Source organism: Daucus carota, chromosome 6 (assembly GCF_001625215.2).
Source record: "Daucus carota subsp. sativus chromosome 6, DH1 v3.0, whole genome shotgun sequence".
NCBI lineage: Eukaryota > Viridiplantae > Streptophyta > Magnoliopsida > Apiales > Apiaceae > Daucus > Daucus carota.
This window is the reverse complement of record NC_030386.2, coordinates 40690957-40716295: the sequence shown is the minus strand read 5'-3', so window position 1 is coordinate 40716295 and position 25339 is coordinate 40690957. Positions and strand designations below refer to the sequence as shown.

Here is a 25339-nt window from a genome sequence, read left to right as displayed (position 1 = left end):
AACTTGCAAAACTAGTCGTTGTAGCAGTTAAGAATACACCACTATTCTGCGTGGTACATCGAGAATCCCTAGACTTTGTATGATATCTATAACCATTGATTACATATCCGGTAAACCTCTTAGCTCTACGATTAGGACCTAGTGCTAAAACCTCTAAATCTCTTGAACTGTATCCCCCTTTAATAACCACCTCCTTTAACCACTTTGAAAACTCATCTGTATGAGCGCGCTCTGTCCTGTATCTTTTCGGACCAGCATGCCCATTCATTAAAGCTCGATGCTCCCTAAAGAAAATTCAAGGTACAAACAGGCAAAGGATTAATATGTAGGTATATTTTATATTATTACATTATTATTTAATTATAATTCTCTTAATAAGAGTATAATAACTGTTATATGTTGTATTATACAAAAAAAAAGATGTTTAAATTACAAAAAATAGAATACAGAACTTACTCAATTAGCCTCTCAATTTCCTCATTACCAGAGTTAAACAGGACATATCTATGAGTTGCTTCCCATTCAATTTCTTTTAATTTGAATATTTTTCCATCTTTATTCTTCCGTGTACCAATATGATACTGCACTTCTGCTGGGCAGGGCTCCAAGTTAGTCGAGTACATGGAATTTTCCATCCCCCCATCACCACCCAGGAATCTAGAGCAGAATGTTACACATTCCTCCGCCAAGTAACCTTCTGCGATTGATCCTTCAGGCTTACTTCTGTTTCGAACATAGGATTTGAGCTTCGCAAGATACCTTTCAATGGAAAACATGCAGCGAAGGTGTTCTGGTCCACCAAGCTCTACTTCATTGCATAAATGAATAAGCAAGTGGACCATGATATCAAAAAAAGGTGGTGTAAAAATCATCTCAAATTGACAAAGTATTTCAATAATCTCTTGTTGCAGCCTCTTAATATCTTCCAAGTCAACAGCCTTGTTCCATAACCCTCTAAGAAAAGCACTTAATCTTATCAATGGCAATGCCACCTCAGGCTTTAATGTTCTCTTGACACAAAATGCTAGCAAATAGTGAAGCATAAAATGTGCGTCGTGGCTTTTATATCCCATAATCTTCCTCTCACTTGAGTGCACATACCTGCTGATGTTAGAAGCGCAACCATAAGGGAGCTTGACATTCTTCAATACGGAGCAAAATATTTCCTTCTCCTTATTAGTCATGTCAAATATGGCTGCTCTTATTTCAACATGATTCCCATCATCAGATTCAACAGGATGTAGGGACCTTCTTATTCCCAATTCCTGCAAATCCAAACGTGCGTTTATATGATCCTTTGACTTGCCACTGATATTGAGCAATGTACCTAATATATTGTCACACACGTTCTTTTCTATGTGCATTGCGTCAAGGTTATGTCGAAGTGGATTGTGACACCAATATGGCAAATCAAAAAATATGCTTTTCTTTTTAAATGGGGTGTCCCTTTTTTTACCCTTTTCCTTGGCACCACCAAATCTGTTAACGTAACCCCTGAGCAGTAATTCAATATCCGTCCCGGATAAAATTGGCGGACTTTCCCTCAATTCAACTTTGCCATTAAATCTTCTTTTATCAAATCGCCACTTGTGTGTTGGATCAAGAAACTTCCTATGGTCCATATAACATATTTTTTTACTATGCTTCAAATATTCTGAAGAAGTTTCATAGTGGCAGATTGGACAGCCAAGATATCCCTTTGTGCTCCATCCGGACATCATGGCATATCCGGGGAAATCGCTTATCGTCCACGTCACTCGTGCACGTAAATTAAAATTTTTACGGGTGTAGGCATCGTACGTTTCAACACCAACATCCCACAATTCTTTTAGCTCCGCGATTAGTGGTTGCATATACACGTCAATACTATTTCCCGGAGAATGTGGACCAGATATTAAAGTGGATAGAATCAGGTTCTCTTGTTTCATGCACAACCAAGGTGGCAGGTTGTAGTTCACAAGTACGATTGGCCATGTACTGTGACTTAAACTCATCGTCCGAAAAGGATTAAACCCATCAGCTGCAACCCCCAACCTAATGTTTCGGTTTTCAGCAGAAAATTCAGGGTAAAGAGCGTCCATAGTCTTCCAAGCCACCGCATCAGCAGGATGCCTTAGTTTGCCATCATCTTTTCGTCCCACTGCATGCCAAGTCATCATTTTCGAATACTCCTTGCACATGAACAACCTTTGTAACCTTGGCTTGAGGGGAAAGTATCTCATCACATTTGCTGGCACTTTGCGAATTATCTGCTTCGGATCATTATCTCCACTTCCTTTCTTTTCATGTATAATCCACCTCGAAGCACGACAAATGTGACAAACATCTTTATCTTCATTTTCAGCCCAATACAACATGCAACTATTTCGGCATGCATGTATTTTCTTGTAATCTAAACCTATATCTTTAATAATATTCTTCGCGACATTGAATGATAGAGGCAGGTGGGCATGAGGAAAAGCTTCTTTTATTAACTTTAGTAAATCACTGAAGGCTGACTCACTAATTCCATGGACACACTTAATATAATAAAGTCTGATCATGAAGCTTAATCGAGAGAAATTAGTGCAGCCAGGGTATAAAGGTTGTTTTCCCTCTTCGACGTGCCCGTAAAATCTTTTTGCCTCTCCATTTGGTAAATCTTCAGAGTCTCCTACGTTGTCAAATTTCATACCAGTACCCCTTAACATGGCACCTAAATTATCTCCAAAATCCATTCCTGTTTCATTCCCCATAGATTCATTCCTTGATCTGTGTTTTGAACTCGATATGTCACAAATCCACTTGACATGTATCGAGGATGGCCCACTGCAAATGAGGTGATCATAAACTACATCTTGACGATGCCATTTACGATTCATACAATTCTTGCAGGGGCACTGCATTTCATCTCCTTTACCAAAAATGGGAAAAGCATTTTCTATAATAGACCTAATCCCCCTTATATACTCCTCACTATATCTTAGCAGTCCTATCCAAATAGTATACTCATCGTCCATAGTTCTCCTAAAAGCACAATATAGTTAGTTGGATCATTTATACTATATAAATAGTTAAGAAATTCCTATAGGCATATACATATGCAAATTCATTTTATGTACTGCGTACAAGTGTTCGTGTGTGCCACCTTCCACCTTAACTCCTATCTCAACTCCAAAATCAACAATCAATCCAACAATCCTACTCTATGATATCCACAACCCTACTGACTATCATATATATATATAGGCGTATACGTATATATAGGCATATACATATATAAATCATTTTTCAGTTGACTATATAACTACAGGCCTCCTCTTTCATATATAAGTATGTCACACAAACAAAAAGGCACACACATATGAATATCAAAAAGACACAAAAATACAAAAACACAAAACAGAGGCATACAACAAACCCAAACCATAAAATACAAAACCCTAATTAAAGTTAAACAAACATACAAAAACAGAGGCATACAAAAACAACCATCTAACTACAAATTAGGCATATGTAATTTGGGGATCTTTGTATGCGTGGGTTTTGTATATGCCTAATTTGTAGTTAGATGGTTGTTTTTGTATGCCTCTGTTTTTGTATGTTTGTTTAACTTTAATTAGGGTTTTGTGTTTTATGGTTTGGGTTTGTTGTATGCCTCTGTTTTGTGTTTTTGTATTTTTGTGTCTTTTTGATATTCATATGTGTGTGCCTTTTTGTTTGTGTGACATACTTATATATGAAAGAGGAGGCCTGTAGTTATATAGTCAACTGAAAAATGATTTATATATGTACATGCCTATATATACGTATATGCCTATATATATATATATGATAGTCAGTAGGGTTGTGGATATCATAGAGTAGGATTGTTGGATTGATTGTTGATTTTGGAGTTGAGATAGGAGTTAAGGTGGAAGGTGGCACACACGAACACTTGTACGCAGTACATAAAATGAATTTGCATATGTATATGCCTATAGGAATTTCTTAACTATTTATATAGTATAAATGATCCAACTAACTATATTGTGCCTTTAGGAGAACTATGGACGATGAGTATACTATTTGGATAGGACTGCTAAGATATAGTGAGGAGTATATAAGGGGGATTAGGTCTATTATAGAAAATGCTTTTCCCATTTTTGGTAAAGGAGATGAAATGCAGTGCCCCTGCAAGAATTGTATGAATCGTAAATGGCATCGTCAAGATGTAGTTTATGATCACCTCATTTGCAGTGGGCCATCCTCGATACATGTCAAGTGGATTTGTGACATATCGAGTTCAAAACACAGATCAAGGAATGAATCTATGGGGAATGAAACAGGAATGGATTTTGGAGATAATTTAGGTGCCATGTTAAGGGGTACTGGTATGAAATTTGACAACGTAGGAGACTCTGAAGATTTACCAAATGGAGAGGCAAAAAGATTTTACGGGCACGTCGAAGAGGGAAAACAACCTTTATACCCTGGCTGCACTAATTTCTCTCGATTAAGCTTCATGATCAGACTTTATTATTTAAAGTGTGTCCATGGAATTAGTGAGTCAGCCTTCAGTGATTTACTAAAGTTAATAAAAGAAGCTTTTCCTCATGCCCACCTGCCTCTATCATTCAATGTCGCGAAGAATATTATTAAAGATATAGGTTTAGATTAAAAGAAAATACATGCATGCCGAAATAGTTGCATGTTGTATTGGGCTGAAAATGAAGATAAAGATGTTTGTCACATTTGTCGTGCTTCGAGGTGGATTATACATGAAAAGAAAGGAAGTGGAGATAATGATCCGAAGCAGATAATTCGCAAAGTGCCAGCAAATGTGATGAGATACTTTCCCCTCAAGCCAAGGTTACAAAGGTTGTTCATGTGCAAGGAGTATTCGAAAATGATGACTTGGCATGCAGTGGGACGAAAAGATGATGGCAAACTAAGGCATCCTGCTGATGCGGTGGCTTGGAAGACTATGGACGCTCTTTACCCTGAATTTTCTGCTGAAAACCGAAACATTAGGTTGGGGGTTGCAGCTGATGGGTTTAATCCTTTTCGGACGATGAGTTTAAGTCACAGTACATGGCCAATCGTACTTGTGAACTACAACCTGCCACCTTGGTTGTGCATGAAACAAGAGAACCTGATTCTATCCACTTTAATATCTGGTCCACATTCTCCGGGAAATAGTATTGACGTGTATATGCAGCCACTAATCGCGGAGCTAAAAGAATTGTGGGATGTTGGTGTTGAAACGTACGATGCCTACACCCGTAAAAATTTTAATTTACGTGCACGAGTGACGTGGACGATAAGCGATTTCCCCGGATATGCCATGATGTCCGGATGGAGCACAAAGGGATATCTTGGCTGTCCAATCTGCCACTATGAAACTTCTTCAGAATATTTGAAGCATAGTAAAAAAATATGTTATATGGACCATAGGAAGTTTCTTGATCCAACACACAAGTGGCGATTTGATAAAAGAAGATTTAATGGCAAAGTTGAATTGAGGGAAAGTCCGCCAATTTTATCCGGGACGGATATTGAATTACTGCTCAGGGGTTACGTTAACAGATTTGGTGGTGCCAAGGAAAAGGGTAAAAAAAGGGACACCCCATTTAAAAAGAAAAGCATATTTTTTGATTTGCCATATTGGTGTCACAATCCACTTCGACATAACCTTGACGCAATGCACATAGAAAAGAACGTGTGTGACAATATATTAGGTACATTGCTCAATATCAGTGGCAAGTCAAAGGATCATATAAACGCACGTTTGGATTTGCAGGAATTGGGAATAAGAAGGTCCCTACATCCTGTTGAATCTGATGATGGGAATCATGTTGAAATAAGAGCAGCCATATTTGACATGACTAATAAGGAGAAGGAAATATTTTGCTCCGTATTGAAGAATGTCAAGCTCCCTTATGGTTGCGCTTCTAACATCAGCAGGTATGTGCACTCAAGTGAGAGGAAGATTATGGGATATAAAAGCCACGACGCACATTTTATGCTTCACTATTTGCTAGCATTTTGTGTCAAGAGAACATTAAAGCCTGAGGTGGCATTGCCATTGATAAGATTAAGTGCTTTTCTTAGAGGGTTATGGAACAAGGCTGTTGACTTGGAAGATATTAAGAGGCTGCAACAAGAGATTATTGAAATACTTTGTCAATTTGAGATGATTTTTACACCACCTTTTTTTGATATCATGGTCCACTTGCTTATTCATTTATGCAATGAAGTAGAGCTTGGTGGACCAGAACACCTTCGCTGCATGTTTTCCATTGAAAGGTATCTTGCGAAGCTCAAATCCTATGTTCGAAACAGAAGTAAGCCTGAAGGATCAATCGCAGAAGGTTACTTGGCGGAGGAATGTGTAACATTCTGCTCTAGATTCCTGGGTGGTGATGGGGGGATGGAAAATTCCATGTACTCGACTAACTTGGAGCCCTGCCCAGCAGAAGTGCAGTATCATATTGGTACACGGAAGAATAAAGATGGAAAAATATTCAAATTAAAAGAAATTGAATGGGAAGCAACTCATAGATATGTCCTGTTTAACTCTGGTAATGAGGACATTGAGAGGCTAATTGAGTAATTTCTGTATTCTATTTTTTGTAATTTAAACATCTTTTTTTTTGTATAATACAACATATAACAGTTATTATACTCTTATTAAGAGAATTATAATTAAATAATAATGTAATAATATAAAATATACCTACATATTAATCCTTTGCCTGTTTGTACCTTGAATTTTCTTTAGGGAGCATCGAGCTTTAATGAATGGGCATGCTGGTCCGAAAAGATACAGGACAGAGCGCGCTCATACAGATGAGTTTTCAAAGTGGTTAAAGGAGGTGGTTATTAAAGGGGGATACAGTTCAAGAGATTTAGAGGTTTTAGCACTAGGTCCTAATCGTAGAGCTAAGAGGTTTACCGGATATGTAATCAATGGTTATAGATATCATACAAAGTCTAGGGATTCTCGATGTACCACGCAGAATAGTGGTGTATTCTTAACTGCTACAACGACTAGTTTTGCAAGTTCAAAAGACCAAAACCCTATAGTCAGCAGTGTCAACTACTATGGATCAATCGAGGAAATTTTTGAACTTGATTACTGGGGATCTTTGACAGTGGCTATTTTTAAATGTTCTTGGTACCAGGAAGAGAAGGATAACTTTGGTCTTACTAAAGTGAATTTTAGTAGATTGTGCCACAAAAATGATCCTTATGTGCTTGCTTCTCAAGTTCAACAATTTTTTTACGTGGAAGATCCCATTGAGAAGTTGGTGAATTATGTTATTAAAAAACTCCCTAGAGATTGGTGTGATTCTGAAATCCATAATGCAATTCAAGAAGACATAACAAAAGCTAATTCACAGGAAGATGATTTCGTACCACGGGTACAAACTGAAGTTGTTGATGGCAGCTGGTCAAGGGATGACGTTCCTCTGACCCAAATCCCTATTCCATCTTAGTTTGATTATTTTAGTTGTGTCCTAGTTTTTGGAATGTAACTGTCACTCTTTATAATTCTCCTATTGTGTTATTGTAGTCTAACTTTTTGATATGTATTAATTTAGTTGTGTCCTAGTTATTGTACTTGTCTTAATTTATGATATTAATTGAGTTTAACTCTGCTATATGCTTTTTTGTTTGCCCTTGACAATATTGTTCTATCAATTCACAATGTTATATGTTGTCCTGCCATTTTTAATTTGAATTTAACTCATTCTCTGGTGTTCATTTTATGCAGGATGAGTGATATGGAAATCAATATAAGGTTTAACCATGCTGGGGAGTTTAAGTCCAAAAATTATGTTGGTGGAATGTGTATGGTTGTAACACGTGTCGAAGTCGACACATTTTCTTACACTGTCCTCATGGAGTTTGTGAGAGATTACCTCCATTATACTGAAATTGGAGGGGTCTATAGCAAAATGACGAAGGGTGGTTGGCAGCTAATAAGCAACGACAAAGATTTGATGGATATTGTTGCAGGCTGTAAACATGGAGAAGAAATAGACTTATATGTCGACAATACTGTTGATAAAGATATTGAGCCTCTAAATCAAATGCAACCACATGTAACTGTACGACCGAGAAATAACCTTGTTCAAGGTAGATGTATTTTTACAATTATGGTCCACATGAGATAATATATGTATTTGTAATGTTGATGCTATTCTTATATGTCTGAACTTTTTATTTCAGTTTCGGCTAAGAAACAATTGAAGCGTAAGTTCGTTACCACGCATCAGCTCCAACAGAAACAATTACAACAACTAAAGATAACTAGGAAGTCTCCTCGGCTGTGTGGGAGGAGTGGAGAAGCTCCAGTTGTGAAGGATATGTGTGGGACGAGTACTGGAGAAGCTCCAGCTGTGAGGGATAAAGTTACGGCAAGGAAGAAGTTGGATCTACATACTGGTCCAAGTGAAGGAGAAAGAACAGAGGAGAATGAAGTTCATGTAAGGGTAGTTTCTTTATCCCTCGATTTAATTAGAATTACTTAAGAAAAACTATCCATGTCTTTTTATTTTATATTCCTGTTTATTTAATTATATTATCCAGAATACACGTACTAGGCTTATAAGAAAATTAATTAATATGTATACTGTTTATTTGGTATGTTTATAAGAAAATAGAAAAAATTTAATGACATATTGATAAATTTGGGGAAACTCATAATATTAGTAATGTAATTAAATAAATTTGGCTTGTGCAGAAACCACCCCTAACAAAGTATGAAAAAGAGAGAATTTCACATCTGAAAGAAAATCATCAAAAGCTTGAATCACTTGGGATCAGGCCATTAGTGGCTAGTCTAAATGCTTCTGCGGGATAGGATAACAAAAAAAGAAAAAATGGTGATGGTAAGGATCATGATAAGGATCATGATGAGGATGAAGAATACAATCCAGAAAAAGAGGATGATGGTGAAAGTGACAATTCAGCTGAGGTAGATAATAATTATATGCTAATTGTCTACACTGAATTTTTTATGATTTGCACATGTACTAATCTTATAATTTCTTATAGGAAATGGCAGTTGTTCAGAAAAAGAGGCCTGTGCAGGGACCGAGAACTCGTTCAAGAACGAATGCAGCTGTGGTTGAGAAGGATTTTGAGAAGTATTTGAGAAAAGATGGAGTTGAAAATGCAAAGAAAGTTGGAACTTCGAAGTCTAGGCCAGTTTTAAAACCAACCTGCAGTAAAATTTTTCAACAGGCAAACATGGAAGAAGCTCCTGGGTCGATAAATGCTTACCTAGCAATGAGGGACCGTCAAAAACAGAACATTGAAATTCCAACAACACCGCACGAGGTTCCTGAACTGAACTTGGAAGAACCTGAAGCTGAAGTTGTTAAATCAGGTAATGCGTAAGGCATTCCTTTTTGAAGTGAACATTTTATTTTTTGGGGATTTATATTAATATTTGCTATTTTATATATACTGTGATTTATATTGTACTAGCTCCTAGAAAGCCAAGGGGACGTACAAAAATGGCTAAGGTTCATGCTAGGCGTCTTGCTGAAAAGATACCTATAACATTGAATGAAGATCATCAACCTGTTTCCGACAATCAAAAGATTATCACTGAGCTGACTAATTTCGTGGGGTCACTTGCAAGAGATAATGTGTCCCTGACTTATGTAAACTGGCATGTAGTTCCGGACAAATTGAAGAAGGAGTTGTGGGAATATACTCGAGTATTTTTCATTGCCTAAAACACAGCTTCAATAATTCATTTTTTCTTGCATTTACTACATAACAACCTTTGTTTAGCAACTTATTAATATATTCATATGATGGCAGGCTAGGTATATTATTCCAGATGAAGGTCAAAAATGGGTCTACTCTACACTTAATGATGCTTGGAGGGGATACAAGAGTCGTATGAAGACCAAGCATTATTCAAACCTTCCAAATGACGATGAAAGGATGGCCAAAAGGCCTGATGACATCCCACTAGAGGATTTTAAAACACTTTTGAAGTTTTGGGCAGACGAGCATGTCCAGGTAATTTACTATATTTATTCTTGCTTCAAATTTACATTTTAAGTTGCATTAAACAATTAATTCATATATTGTTTCTAGTCAATTTCTCACAAATATCTTCATAGTATAACGCGAAATTATGATTGGTTTTAGAAAATTGCAAGGGATAATACAGCAAGTCGCTGTTCAATTATTGATACACACACCATGGGTCCAAAATCTCTTGCGCAGTTTAAACACAAGATGGTATGTGTCCCTCATTTCATATAGATTTTTAATTCATGACCATTGTAGTTAAATATTGTCTTTTTGAGTAATATATCTAAAATAAATATTTGCCGGCAAATTAAAATCATTGAAGATTAATTCTGAATTTATGTATCTATAATCTACAGAAAATTGACGACCCAAAACATGCCGAGCCATCAGATGCTAAAGTATTTGTCGAAACTCGTGAGCGCAAGAAGGGGAGGGAGTATAAGATAAATACTAAAGTATTGGAAACAAAAATTGTATGTATTTATTTAGTGATTAAAAGCATCCTGATTACATGCTTGATTTCAAATATTTACGTGTTTTAATTTCTTGTAGACCAATCTCAAAAAATTGCTTAGTTCTGGACAGCAAGATGAGGCTGATGCTTTGGTCAGTCATGATAAGGAGCATGGCAGGACCTGGCTAGTAGGAAGGGGAGGCAAAGCTTCTGGAGTTAAAGATCATGCCCCTTCTGACCGTTTTGTGCAGGAGTTGGCCACAAAAATAAAGCTCGATCTTGAACAAGAATTGGAATCCAAGGTCAACAAGAAAGTGCAGGAGAATATGGCATGGGTCCTCAAAAAACTGGGAGATGCTAATCCTGGGCTTAAACTGGACATTGGAGACTATTGTCCAGCCTCGTCAAGTGAACACGACGAAAATGGTACACCTATGACTCAAGATGGAGCGACTTCGTGAAATTCTGGATATATATCTGTTTGTAATATAATTATCTTTTGGTAATGTGGTTTAGACAAGAAGATTATGTAATTTGGAGTGAAAAATTGGTCACTTTATTAAGTCAGTATGGTTTAATTGGTAGATTTGTTGGTGGGCAGTTGGTATTTTGATTTGTTGGTGGAGGTTTAGTTGGTAGATTTGTTGGTGGACAGTTGGTAGATTTTGATGTTGGTGCACAAACTTGGATTTGCTAGATGTTGGTTGATTTGCTGGTTGTTGGTTGATTTGCATGGGATGGTGTAGTTACAAAACTGATATTGCAAAAAATTTATAAAAAGTGTTGCATTTTATGTTCTCTAGTGTTGCCTTTATCTACTGCTTACTGTTGTATTTATCCACCCTGCTGTTGCATATTTAAATTTAGTGTTGCATTATTCAAATTAAAAAAAACCATGCATTGTTGCATAAGAAATGTGGGCCCCACTGATGACGTGGAAAACAGGCCCACAGCTGACATGGCAAATGACCCCACATCTGACATGGCAATGTGGACCCCACAACTGACGTGGCAGTGTGGGGCCAGTGTTGACGTGGAAGTGTGGGCCCCAGAGCTGACGTGGCAATGTGGACCCCGCAACTGACGTGGCAGTGCGGGCCCAAGTGCTGGCGTGGCTCTGCGGGCCCCATTGTTGACGTGGCAAATCTGGGCCCCAGTGCTGACGTGGCAGCGTGGGGTCCGCGGATGACGTGGCACAGTATCCCCTGCTGATGTGGCATTGTGGGCCCCACTGCTGACTATGCAAGTTTCATCCCCTAATACCCAACAGTGTAATGTGTTGCATTTATAAGCATTTGGTGTTCCATTATCCTTCTAAAGCAATATATTTTTGCTGTTGCATTAGAATGGATAAGTGTTGCATTAGAGGTCAAAGGCAACGGCCGCAGACGCAACACATAAAAAGTGTTGGGTATCTTGATTTCTGGTCTAAGGCAACACCATATAGGGTGTAATGCAACATCACAAAATGTTGCATATAAGCATTTATGGCGTAGTGGAGGTTTTCGACGAGTTCTCCTCGGGTACCCAAATTTCGTTCAAATTTGAGTCCGAAAACCATATGGATATTTTCACATATTTAGGTCCGTATCGATATTAGAATTAGAACCTCACCAAATTTCACGAATTGTAGCCCCGAAACGGAGCAGATTTGCAAAAACGAGGTTTTCGGCGAGTTCTCATAGGGTACTCAAATTTCGTTCAAATTTTGAATCCAAAAACCATATGGATATTTTCACATATTTAGGTACGTATCGATATTAAAATTAGAACAAAACAAAATTTCGTGAATTCCGGACCCGAAACGGAGCAGATTTGCTTGAACGAGGTTTTCGGCGAGTTCTCACGGGGTACCCAAATTTCGTTCAAATTTTGAGTCCGAAAACCATATGGATATTTTCACATATTTATGTCCGAGTCGATATTAAAATTAGAACTGAACCAAATTTCGCAAATTCTGGACCCGAAACAGAGCAGATTTCCCAGAACGAGGTTTTCGACGAGTTCTCCTCGGGTACTCAAATTTTGTGTCCGAAAACCATATGGATATTTTCATATATTTAGGTCCGTATCGATATTTGAATTAGACCCGAACCAAATTTCGAGAATTCCGGATCCGAAATCGAGTAAATTTGCTAGAACGAGGTTTTCGGCGGGTGCTCCTACGGTACCAAAATTTCGTTTATATATTGAGTCCGAAAACAATATGGATATTTTCACATATTTAGGTCCGTATCGATATTAGAATGAGAACCGAACCAAATTTCACGAATTCTAGCCCCGAAACGGAGCAGATTTGCAAAAACGAATTTTCGGCGAGTTCTCATAGGGTACTCAAATTTCGTTCAAATTTTGAGTTCGAAAACCATATGGATATTTTCACGTATTTAGGTTCGTATCGATATTAGAATTACAACCGAACCAAAATTCGCGAATTCTGAACCCGAAACGGAGCAGATTTCCCAGAACGAGATTTCGGCGAGGTCTCTTAGGGTACCCAAATTTCGTTCAAATTTTGAGTCCGAAAACCATATGGATATTTTCAGATATTTAGGTCCGTATCGATATTAAAATTAGACCCGATCCAAATTTCGCGAATTCCGGACCCGAAATCGAGCAAATTTGCTAGAATAAAGTTTTCTGCAGGTGCTCCTAAGGTATCCTAATTTTGTTTAAATTTTTAGTCCGAAAACCATATGGATATTTTCACATATTTAGGTCCGTATCGATATTAGAATTAGAACAAAACCAAATTTCGTGAATTTCGGACCCGAAACGGAGCAGATTTGCATCAACGAGGTTTTCGGCGAGTTCTCACGGGGTACCCAAATTTCGTTCAAATTTTGAGTCCGAAAACCATATGGATATTTTCACATATTTAGGTCCGAGTCGATATTAAAATTAGAACTGAACCAAATTTCGCGAATTCTGGACCCGAAAAAGAGCAGATTTCCCAGAACGAGGTTTTCGACGAGTTCTCCTCGGGTACTCAAATTTTGTGTCCGAAAACCATATGGATATTTTCATATATTTAGGTCCGTATCGATATTTGAATTAGACCCGAACCAAATTTCGTGAATTCCGGATCCGAAATCGAGCAAATTTGTTAGAACGAGGTTTTCCGCGGGTGCTCCTAGGGTACCAAAATTTCGTTTAAATATTGAGTCCGAAAACAATATGGATATTTTCACATATTTAAGTCCGTATCGATATTAGAATTAGAACCGAACCAAATTTCACGAATTCTAGCCCCGAAACGGAGCAGATTTGCAAAAACGAGTTTTCGGCGAGTTCTCTAGGGTACTCAAATTTCGTTCAAATTTTGAGTTCGAAAACCATATGGATATTTTCACATATTTAGGTCCGTATCGATATTAGAAATACAACCGAACCAAAATTCCCGAATTCTGAACCCGAAACGGAGCAGATTTCCCAGAACGAGGTTTCGGCGAGTTCTCTTAGGGTACCCAAATTTCGTTCAAATTTTGAGTCTGAAAACCATATGGATAATTTCACATATTTAGGTCCGTATCGGTATTAGAATTAGACCCGATCCAAATTCCGCGAATCCGGCATCGAGCAAATTTGCTAGAACGAGATTTTCTGCGGGTGCTCCTAAGGTATCCTAATTTTGTTTAAATTTTGAGTCCGAAAACCATATGGATATTTTCACATATTTAGGTCCGTATCAATATTAGAATTAGAACCAAACCAAATTTCGCGAATTCTGGACCCGAAACGAAACAGATTTGCATGAACGAGGTTTTCGGCGAGTTCTCATAGGGTACTCAAATTTCGTTTAAATTTTGAGTCCGAAAACCATATGGATATTTTCACATATTTATGTCCGTATCGATATTAGAATTAGACCCGAACCAAATTTCGTGAATTCCAGACTGGAAATCGAGCAAGTTTCCTAGAACGAGGCTTTCGGAGGGTACTCCTAGGGTACCCAAATTTCGTTTAAATTTTGAGTCCGAAAACCATATGGATATTTTCACATATTTAGGTCCGTATCGATATTAAAATTAGAACAGAATCGAATTTACTGAATTCCGGACCCGAAAAGGAGTAGATTTGCATGAACGAGGTTTTCGGCGAGTTCTCACGGGGTACCCAAATTTCGTTCAAATTTTGAGTCCGAAAACCATATGGATATTTTCACATATTTAGGTCCGAGTCGATATTAGAATTAGAACTGAACATAATTTCGCGAATTCTGGACCCGAAACGGAGCAGATTTCCCAGAACGAGGTTTTCGACGAGTTCTCCTCGGGTACTCAAATTTTGTGTCCGAAAACCATATGGATATTTTCATATATTTAGGTCCGTATCGATATTTGAATTAGACCCGAACCAAATTTCGGGAATTCCGGATCCGAAATCGAGCAAATTTGCTAGAACGAGGTTTTCGGCGGGTGCTCCTAGGGTACCAAAATTTCGTTTAAATATTGAGTCCGAAAACAATATGGATATTTTCACATATTTAAGTCCGTATCGATATTAGAATTAGAACCGAACCAAATTTCACGAATTCTAGCCCCGAAACGGAGCAGATTTGAAAAAACGAGTTTTCGGCGAGTTCTCATAGGGTACTCAAATTTCGTTCAAATTTTGAGTTCGAAAACCATAAGGATATTTTCACATATTTAGGTCCGTATCGATATTAGAATACGACCGAACCAAAATTCGCGAATTCTGAACCCGAAACGGAGCAAATTTTCCAGAACGAGGTTTCGGCGAGTTTTCTTAGGGTATCCAAATTTCGTTCAAATTTTGAGTCCGAAAACCATATGGATATTTTCACATATTTAGGTCCGTATCGATATTTGAATTAGACCCGATCCAAATTCCACGAATTCCGGACCCGAAATCGAGCAAATTTGCTAGAATGAGGTTTTCTGCGGGAGCTCCTAAGGTATCCTAATTTTGTTTAAATTTTGAGTCCGAAAACCATATGGATATTTTCGCATATTTAGGTCCGTATCGATATTAGAATTAGAACCAAACCAAATTTCGCGAATTCTGGACCCGAAACGTAACAGATTTGCAAGAACGAGGTTTTCGGCGAGTTCTCATAGGGTACTCAAATTTCGTTCAAATTTTGAGTCCGAAAACCATATGGATATTTTCACATATTTATGTCCGTATCGATATTAGAATTAGACCCGAACCAAATTTTGTGAATTCCAGACCCGAAATCGAGCAAGTTTCCTAGAACGAGGTTTTCGGAGGGTCCTCCTAGGGTACCCAAATTTCGTTTAAATTTTGAGTCCGAAAACCATATGGATATTTTCACATATTTAGGTCCGTATCAATATTAAAATTAGAACAAAACCAAATTTCTTGAATTCCGGACCCGAAACGGAGCAGATTTGCATGAACGAGGTTTTCGGCGAGTTCTCACGGGGTACCCAAATTTCGTTCAAATTTTGAGTCCGAAAACCATATGGATATTTTCACATATTTAGGTCCGAGTCGATAGTAAAATTAGAACTGAACTTTCGCGAATTCCGGACCCGAAACAGAGCAGATTTCCCAGAACGAGGTTTTCGACGAGTTCTCCTCGGGTACCCAAATTTCGTTCAAATTTGAGTCCGAAAACCATATGGATATTTTCACATATTTAGGTCCGTATCGATATTTTCACATTGACCCACTTTAGTCATGTCATCCATCCAAGTAGGCAATAGTATTTCAGGCACATATGTTGGAAGAGACACAGGAACCAATTTTGCATTACTTTCCTCGCTAACCCCATCATCACGCATATGGTCTCCAACAGCAACAACATCATTAATTTCATTGGCAATGACATGATCCTCCTCTTTATCAATAGGCGCATCATCATCACAGATCGAAAAACTATCACAGTCTTCATCACTTGCAAGAATGATGGTATTTATGTCATCTTTAACTTGAAGACATGGAGGTAGAGAGGATTCGGTTTGCCATGTAGAAGAAGAACTAGACAATTGTGCAATTTGACCGTCCATCATCAGTTGTTCAGATTTTAATTCTTTAATCATCATGGTACTCTCTTCAATGCATTTCCGGAAGTTCATGATACCATCCTCAAAACTCTTGGTCATATATATCAACATATCACATACCTCATTCGTCTGATACGATGGCACATCTACATTGGTTAAAGGAACCTGTAGCTCTCGTTGAAGTGGAGAATAGTGATATTGCTGAAACTGAGGTTGCTCATATTGAGGTTGATGATATTTTTGCTCAAACTGATCATATTGCTGTAGTGGTGGTTCTTCATAACCATGTTGCTGAAATTGTTGTTGATCATGATATGAGGAATTCTGAAATTCATTGTCCATGTAAGAGAAATCTGGTTGATCCATCCATTGTTGATCACAAGAATTAGGATAGTGATTGTACTCATATCTTTCTTGATAATCATTTACATGTCCCAACTGAGCATTCCTGAGAATTAAAGACATTGTAAGAACATTCATAACCATAGTGACCCTGAACACCACAAACTTGACAGAAGTTATAAGTCTTCGGGGCAGCTTGTGACATCTCGTTGATACTCAGTGGACGTGTAGTGGGCTCTGTAGCATTCCATGAGGCATTTTCACGAGTATATGCCTCGATCAGGGAAGATAGACGTGCAAAGTTATCAACTCCGTCCATTGCCAACCTGAAAAAAAAACTCAACAAAGCCAAGAAACACAGTAAAATCTACCTCACTTGGAACGAAAGTCCCAAGGAGGCAATGGAAACAATCTAAATAGCCAAATAAAATCAATAGAAACTAGCCGTCTCCCCGGCAGCGGCGCCAAAAACTTGATGTGTTATTTTATAACTAACCGCAAGCGCACGGTGTCTATTGTAGTGTAGACTGGCAAATGCGGGTCGTATCCTCAAGGAGACAGATGGTATCAATTCTATTTAGTCACATTCAATTGTTTCCAAATCAAACGATGATTGAAAGAAATATTTTTAACTAACTACTACAACTAAATAACACTAACTAAAAAGACACTAAAATAATATGTTAAAAGTCTAGGGCAATCAGGTCCACCATGCTTGCATAATAGTTGGCTTCTAAGCTAAAGCAATTAAAGTGGTCATGCAACTAGAGTTTGTTAATCTCTCTCAAGTATCAACACTCTCGAAACATGCTTACACAAATAATCACTTTTAGTAATTCGATTAATCAGGTAATTAAAGCAAGGTTAATCTCTCCCGAGTATTAACGCTCTCAGAAATCCAATGATGCTCTCGCACTCAAATTCAATTCTGCTAATTGTATGTGTGCCTCTAGTAGTATATCTCTCGATTATACTCCTATTTGCATAGAATCAATTCATGATATCGGCCGATTACACAAACCAATATTAAAACATATCAATTAGAATTAACCAATCAAACAAATCACTGTAAAATCATGCCAATATCATAGTGCAAACATGGCTTCCCCTTAAACCCTAGAATACACTACTCGACAATAATAAAATAACTAAAACAAGTAGAATAATAAACACACATAATTAAACTAACAAGAAAAGAGATGAAAACTATGGAAGAAAACCTTGAACCTTCATTGTTGTCACGTACATAAAAGCCATCGTTTCTCCATAAGCCTCCCTACCTAACCCTAATTCTACTCTAATATTGTACAATAATAAAACTAAAACCTCCCCCCCTCATAATAAAAGTCTTTTAATGTTTAAAACTAATATCCCAAATAGAAATCCAAAATCAAGTAGGATTTAGTCTTAAAATTCGCAGCTTTCTGTTCTGTCCAGTTTTCGGGCCTTTACAGTTGGACTTTGCATCTTGGACCACTTCTGAATTAAAGAGAATTTCGAGGGCTTCGCGTGGGCTGTAAGATCGTCCAATTCTGACACCCGGAACTCAAGATATGACCCAAACAGTGTAGAAATCGGGTGGAACCCAATAAATCCGAATTTTAATAGAAATTAGCTACAAAATAGCTAATTTTTTACCAAATCCTTCTCAACTTGGAATTCTTTATTTCCTACAATAAAACATGAAAATATATTAAATAAATATCCAAATCAGTGCAAAATATAATTAAATATGAGAATAAAATCATATAGAATATATATAAAAATATATTCTATCAAAACCATAGGGATATTTTCACGTATTTAGGTTCGTATCGATATTAGAATTACAACCGAACTAAAATTCGCGAATTCTGAACCCGAAACGGAGCAGATTTCCCAGAACGAGGTTTCGGCGAGGTCTCTTAGGGTACCCAAATTTCGTTCAAATTTTGAGTCCGAAAACCATATGGATATTTTCACATATTTAGGTCCGTATCGATATTAAAATTAGACCCGATCCAAATTTCACGAATTCCGGACCCGATATCGAGCAAATTTGCTAGAATAAAGTTTTCTGCAGGTGCTCCTAAGGTATCCTAATTTTGTTTAAATTTTTAGTCCGAAAACCATATGGATATTTTCACATATTTAGGTCCATATCGATATTAGAATTAGAACCAAACCAAATTTCGCGAATTCTGGACCCGAAACGGAACAGATTTGCAAGAACGAGGTTTTCGACGAGTTCTCATATGGTACTCAAATTTCGTTCAAATTTTTAGTCCGAAAACCATATGGATATTTTCACATATTTATGTCCGTATCGATATTAGAATTAGACCCGAACCAAATTTCGTGAATTCCAGACCCGAAATCGAGCAAGTTTCCTTGAACGAGGTTTTCGGAGGGTACTCCTAGGGTACCCAAATTTCGTTTAAATTTTGAGTCCGAAAACCATATGGATATTTTCACATATTTAGGTCCGTATCGATATTAAAATTAGAACAAAACCAAATTTCGTGAATTCCGGACCCGAAACGGAGCAGATTTGCATCAACGAGGTTTTCGGCGAGTTCTCACGGGGTACCCAAATTTCGTTCAAATTTTGAGTACGAAAACCATATGGATATTTTCACATATTTAGGTCCGAGTCGATATTAAAATTAGAACTGAACCAAATTTCGCGAATTCTGGACCCGAAACAGAGCAGATTTCCCAGAACGAGGTTTTCGACGAGTTCTCCTCGGGTACTCAAATTTTGTGTCCGAAAACCATATGGATATTTTCATATATTTAGGTCCGTATCGATAGTTGAATTAGACCCGAACCAAATTTCGGGAATTCCGGATCCGAAATCGAGCAAATTTGCTAGAACGAGGTTTTCGGCGGGTGCTCCTAGGGTACCAAAATTTCGTTTAAATATTGAGTCCGAAAACCATATGGATATTTTCACATATTTAGGTCCGTATCAATATTAAAATTAGAACAAAACCAAATTTCTTGAATTCCGGACCCGAAACGGAGCAGATTTGCATGAACCAGGTTTTCGGCGAGTTCTCACGGGGTACCCAAATTTAGTTCAAATTTTGAGTCCGAAAACCATATGGATATTTTCACATATTTAGGTCCGAGTCGATAGTAAAATTAGAACTGAACTTTCGCGAATTCCGGACCCGAAACAGAGCAGATTTCCCAGAACGAGGTTTTCGACGAGTTCTCCTCGGGTACCCAAATTACGTTCAAATTTGAGTCCGAAAACCATATGGATATTTTCACATATTTAGGTCCGTATCGATATTAGAATTAGAACCTGACCAAATTTCACGAATTGTAGCCCCGAAACGGAGCAGATTTGCAAAAACGAGGTTTTCGCGAGTTCTCATAGGGTACTCAAATTTCGTTCAAATTTTGAATCCAAAAACCATATTGATATTTTCACATATTTAGGTACGTATCGATATTAAAATTAGAACAAAACCAAATTTCGTGAATTCCGGACCCGAAACGGAGCAGATTTGCATGAACGATGTTTTCGGCGAGTTCTCACGGGGTACCTAAATTTCGTTCAAATTTTGAGTCCGAAAACCATATGGATATTTTCACATATTTAGGTCCGAGTCGATATTAAAATTAGAACTGAACCAAATTTCGCAAATTCTGGACCCGAAACAGAGCAGATTTCCCAGAACGAGGTTTTCGACGAGTTCTCCTCGGGTACTCAAATTTTGTGTCCGAAAACCATATGGATATTTTCATATATTTAGGTCCGTATCGATATTTGAATTAGACCCGAACCAAATTTCGGGAATTGCGGATCCGAAATCGAGTAAATTTGCTAGAACGAGGTTTTCGGCGGGTGCTCCTAGGGTACCAAAATTTCGTTTATATATTGAGTCCGAAAACAATATGGATATTTTCACATATTTAGGTCCGTATCGATATTAGAATGAGAACCGAACCAAATTTCACGAATTCTAGCCCCGAAACGGAGCAGATTTGCAAAAACGAATTTTCGGCGAGTTCTCATAGGGTACTCAAATTTCGTTCAAATTTTGAGTTCGAAAACCATAGGGATATTTTCACGTATTTAGGTTCGTATCGATATTAGAATTACAACCGAACTAAAATTCGCGAATTCTGAACCCGAAACGGAGCAGATTTCCCAGAACGAGGCTTCGGCGAGGTCTCTTAGGGTACCCAAATTTCGTTCAAATTTTGAGTCCGAAAACCATATGGATATTTTCACATATTTAGGTCTGTATCGATATTAAAATTAGACCCGATCCAAATTTCACGAATTCCGGACCCGAAATCGAGCAAATTTGCTAGAATAAAGTTTTCTGCAGGTGCTCCTAAGGTATCCTAATTTTGTTTAAATTTTTAGTCCGAAAACCATATGGATATTTTCACATATTTAGGTCCTAATCGATATTAGAATTAGAACCAAACCAAATTTCGCGAATTCTGGACCCGAAACGGAACAGATTTGCAAGAACGAGGTTTTCGACGAGTTCTCATATGGTACTAAAATTTCGTTCAAATTTTTAGTCCGAAAACCATATGGATATTTTCACATATTTATGTCCGTATCGATATTAGAATTAGACCCGAACCAAATTTCGTGAATTCCAGACCCGAAATCGAGCAAGTTTCCTTGAACGAGGTTTTCGGAGGGTACTCCTAGGGTACCCAAATTTCGTTTAAATTTTGAGTCCGAAAACCATATGGATATTTTCACATATTTAGGTCCGTATCGATATTAAAATTAGAACAAAACCAAATTTCGTGAATTCCGGACCCGAAACGGAGCAGATTTGCATCAACGAGGTTTTCGGCGAGTTCTCACGGGGTACCCAAATTTCGTTCAAATTTTGAGTACGAAAACCATATGGATATTTTCACATATTTAGGTCCGAGTCGATATTAAAATTAGAACTGAACCAAATTTCGCGAATTCTGGACCCGAAACAGAGCAGATTTCCCAGAACGAGGTTTTCGACGAGTTCTCCTCGGGTACTCAAATTTTGTGTCCGAAAACCATATGGATATTTTCATATATTTAGGTCCGTATCGATATTTGAATTAGACCCGAACCAAATTTCGGGAATTCCGGATCCGAAATCGAGCAAATTTGCAAGAACGAGGTTTTCGGCGGGTGCTCCGAGGGTACCAAAATTTCGTTTAAATATTGAGCCCGAAAACAATATGGATATTTTCACATATTTAAGTCCGTATCGATATTAGAATTAGAACCAAACCAAATTTCGCGAATTCTGGACCCGAAACGAAACAGATTTGCATGAACGAGGTTTTCGGCGAGTTCTCATAGGGTACTCAAATTTCGTTTAAATTTTGAGTCCGAAAACCATATGGATATTTTCACATATTTATGTCCGTATCGATATTAGAATTAGACCCGAACCAAATTTCGTGAATTCCAGACTGGAAATCGAGCAAGTTTCCTAGAACGAGGTTTTCGGAGGGTACTCCTAGGGTACCCAAATTTCGTTTAAATTTTGAGTCCGAAAACCATATGGATATTTTCACATATTTAGGTCCGTATCGATATTAAAATTAGAACAAAACCAAATATCTTGAATTCCGGACCCGAAACGGAGCAGATTTGCATGAACGAGGTTTTCGGCGAGTTCTCACGGGGTACCCAAATTTCGTTCAAATTTTGAGTCCGAAAACCATATGGATATTTTCACATATTTAGGTCCGAGACGATATTAAAATTAGAACTGAACCAAATTTCGCGAATTCTGGACCCGAAACAGAGCAGATTTCCCAGAACGAGGTTTTCGACGAGTTCTCCTCGGTTACTCAAATTTTGTGTCCGAAAACCATATGGATATTTTCATATATTTAGGTCCGTATCGATATTTGAATTAGACCCGAACCAAATTTCGGGAATTCCGGATCCGAAATTAAGCAAATTTGCTAGAACGAGGTTTTCGGCGGGTGCTCCTAGGGTACCAAAATTTCGTTTAAATATTGAGTCCGAAAACAATATGAATATTTTCACATATTTAAGTCTGTATCGATATTAGAATTAGAACCGAACTAAATTTCACGAATTCTAGCCCCGAAACGGAGCAGATTTGCAAAAACGAGTTTTCGGCGAGTTCTCATAGGGTACTCAAATTTCGTTCAAATTTTGAGCTCGAAAACCATATGGATATTTTCACATATTTCGGTCCGTATCGATATTAGAATTACAACCGAACCAAAATTCGCGAATTCTGAACCCGAAACGGAGCAGATTTCCCAGAACGAGGTTTCGGCGAGTTCTCTTAGGGTACCCAAATTTCGTTCAAATTTTGAGTCCGAAAACCATATGGATATTTTCACATATTTAGGTCCGTATCGATATTAGAATTAGACCCGATCCAAATTCCACGAATTCCGAACCCGAAATCGAGCAAATTTGCTAGAACGAGGTTTTCTGCTGGTGCTCCTAAGGTATCCTAATTTTGTTTAAATTTTGAGTCCGAAAACCATATGGATATTTTCACATATTTAGGTCCGTATCGATATTAGAATTAGAACCAAACCAAATTTCGCGAATTCTGTACCCGAAACGTAACAGATTTGCAAGAACGAGGTTTTCGGCGAGTTCTCATAGGGTACTCAAATTCCGTTCAAATTTTGAGTCCGAAAACCATATGGATATTTTCACATATTTATGTCTGTATCGATATTAGAATTAGACCCGAACCAAATTTCGTGAATTCCAGACCCGAAATCGAGCAAGTTTCCTAGAACGAGGTTTTCGGAGGGTACTCCTAGGGTACCCAAATTTCGTTTAAATTTTGAGTCCGAAAACCATATGGATATTTTCACATATTTAGGTCCGTATCAATATTAAAATTAGAACAAAACCAAATATCTTGAATTCCGGACCCGAAACGGAGCAGATTTGCATGAACGAGGTTTTCGGCGAGTTCTCACGGGGTACCCAAATTTCGTTCAAATTTTGAGTCCGAAAACCATATGGATATTTTCACATATTTAGGTCCGAGTCGATATTAAAATTAGAACTGAACCAAATTTCGCGATTTCTGGACCCGAAACAGAGCAGATTTCCCAGAACGAGGTTTTCGACGAGTTCTCCTCGGGTACTCAAATTTTGTGTCCGAAAACCATATGGATATTTTCATATATTTAGGTCCGTATTGATATTTGAATTAGACCCGAACCAAATTTCGGGAATTCCGGATCCGAAATCGAGCAAATTTGCTAGAACGAGGTTTTCGGCGGGTGCTCCTAGGGTACCAAAATTTCGTTTAAATATTGAGTCCAAAAACAATATGGATATTTTCACATATTTAAGTCCGTATCGATATTAGAATTAGAACCGAACCAAATTTCACTAATTCTAGCCCCGAAACGGAGCACATTTGCAAAAACGAGTTTTCCGCGAGTTCTCATAGGGTACTCAAATTTCGTTCAAATTTTGAGTTCGAAAACCATATGGATATTTTCACATATTTAGGTCCGTATCGATATTAGAATTACAACCGAACCAAAATTCGCGAATTCTGAACCCGAAACGGAGCAGATTTCCCAGAACGAGGTTTCGGCGAGTTCTCTTAGGGTACCCAAATTTCGTTCAAATTTTGAGTCCGAAAACCATATGGATATTTTCACATATTTAGGTCCGTATCGATATTAGAATTAGACCCGATCCATATTCCGCGAATTCAGGACCCGAAATCGAGCAAATTTGCTAGAACGAGGTTTTCTGCGGGTGCTCCTAAAGTATCCTAATTTTTTTAAAATTTGAGTCCGAAAACCATATGGATATTTTCACATATTTAGGTCCGTATCGATATTAGAATTAGAACCAAACCAAATTTCGCGAATTCTGGACCCGAAACGGAACAGATTTGCAAGAACGAGATTTTCGGCGAGTTCTCATAGGGTACTCAAATTTCGTTCAAATTTTGAGTCCGAAAACCATATGGATATTTTCACATATTTAGGTCCGTATCGATGTTAAAATTAGAACAAAACCAAATTTCGTGAATTCCAGACCCGAAACGGAGCAGATTTGCATGAACGAGGTTTTCGGCGAGTTCTCACGGGGTACCCAAATTTCGTTCAAATTTTGAGTCCAAAAACCATATGGATATTTTCACATATTTAGGTCCGAGTCGATATTAGAATTATAACTGAACAAAATTTCGCGAATTCTGGACCCGAAACAGAGCAGATTTCCCAGAAAGAGGTTTTCCGCGAGTTCTCCAGGGGTACCTAAATTTCGTTCAAATTTTGTGTCCGAAAACAATATGGATATTTTCATATATTTAGGTCCGTATCGATATTTGAATTAGACCCGAACCAAATTTCGCGAATTCCGGACCCGAAATCGAGCAAATTTGCTAGAACGAGGTTTTCGGCGGGTGCTCCTAGGGTACCAAAATTTCGTTTAAATTTTAAGTCCGAAAACCATATGGATATTTTCACATATTTAGGTCCGTATCGATATTAGAATTAGAACCGAACCAAATTTCACGAATTCTGGACCCGAAACGGAGCA

The 25339-nt window shown here is 37.8% G+C and overlaps 2 protein-coding genes across 2 annotated transcripts in view; one reads left to right on the top strand and one right to left on the bottom strand.

The window, feature by feature from the left end:
* Positions 1-2999, bottom strand: part of LOC135147296 (uncharacterized) — a 31478-nt gene extending 28479 nt beyond the window's left edge. Inside the window, exons 1-2 of the mRNA XM_064080235.1 lie at positions 457-2999; positions 1-284 (exon numbers count right to left, since the gene is read on the bottom strand). The exon at positions 1-284 is cut by the window's left edge and continues 59 nt beyond it. Of these exons, the coding sequence (XP_063936305.1) occupies positions 1-284; positions 457-2999 (2827 nt within the window). The remainder of the gene's footprint in view (positions 285-456) is intronic.
* Positions 3000-4669: 1670 nt separating this feature from the next.
* Positions 4670-6574, top strand: LOC135147295 (uncharacterized). The gene has a single exon (XM_064080234.1). It carries the CDS (start codon positions 4670-4672, stop codon positions 6572-6574), a length of 1905 nt encoding a protein of 634 aa, XP_063936304.1.
* Positions 6575-25339: the final 18765 nt, after the last annotated feature.

What these genes read in the sequence shown, in the direction of transcription:
- LOC135147295 (XM_064080234.1), top strand. Translation starts at nt 4,670, where the DNA reads ATGTTGTATTGGGCTGAAAATGAAGATAAAGATGTTTGTCACATTTGT.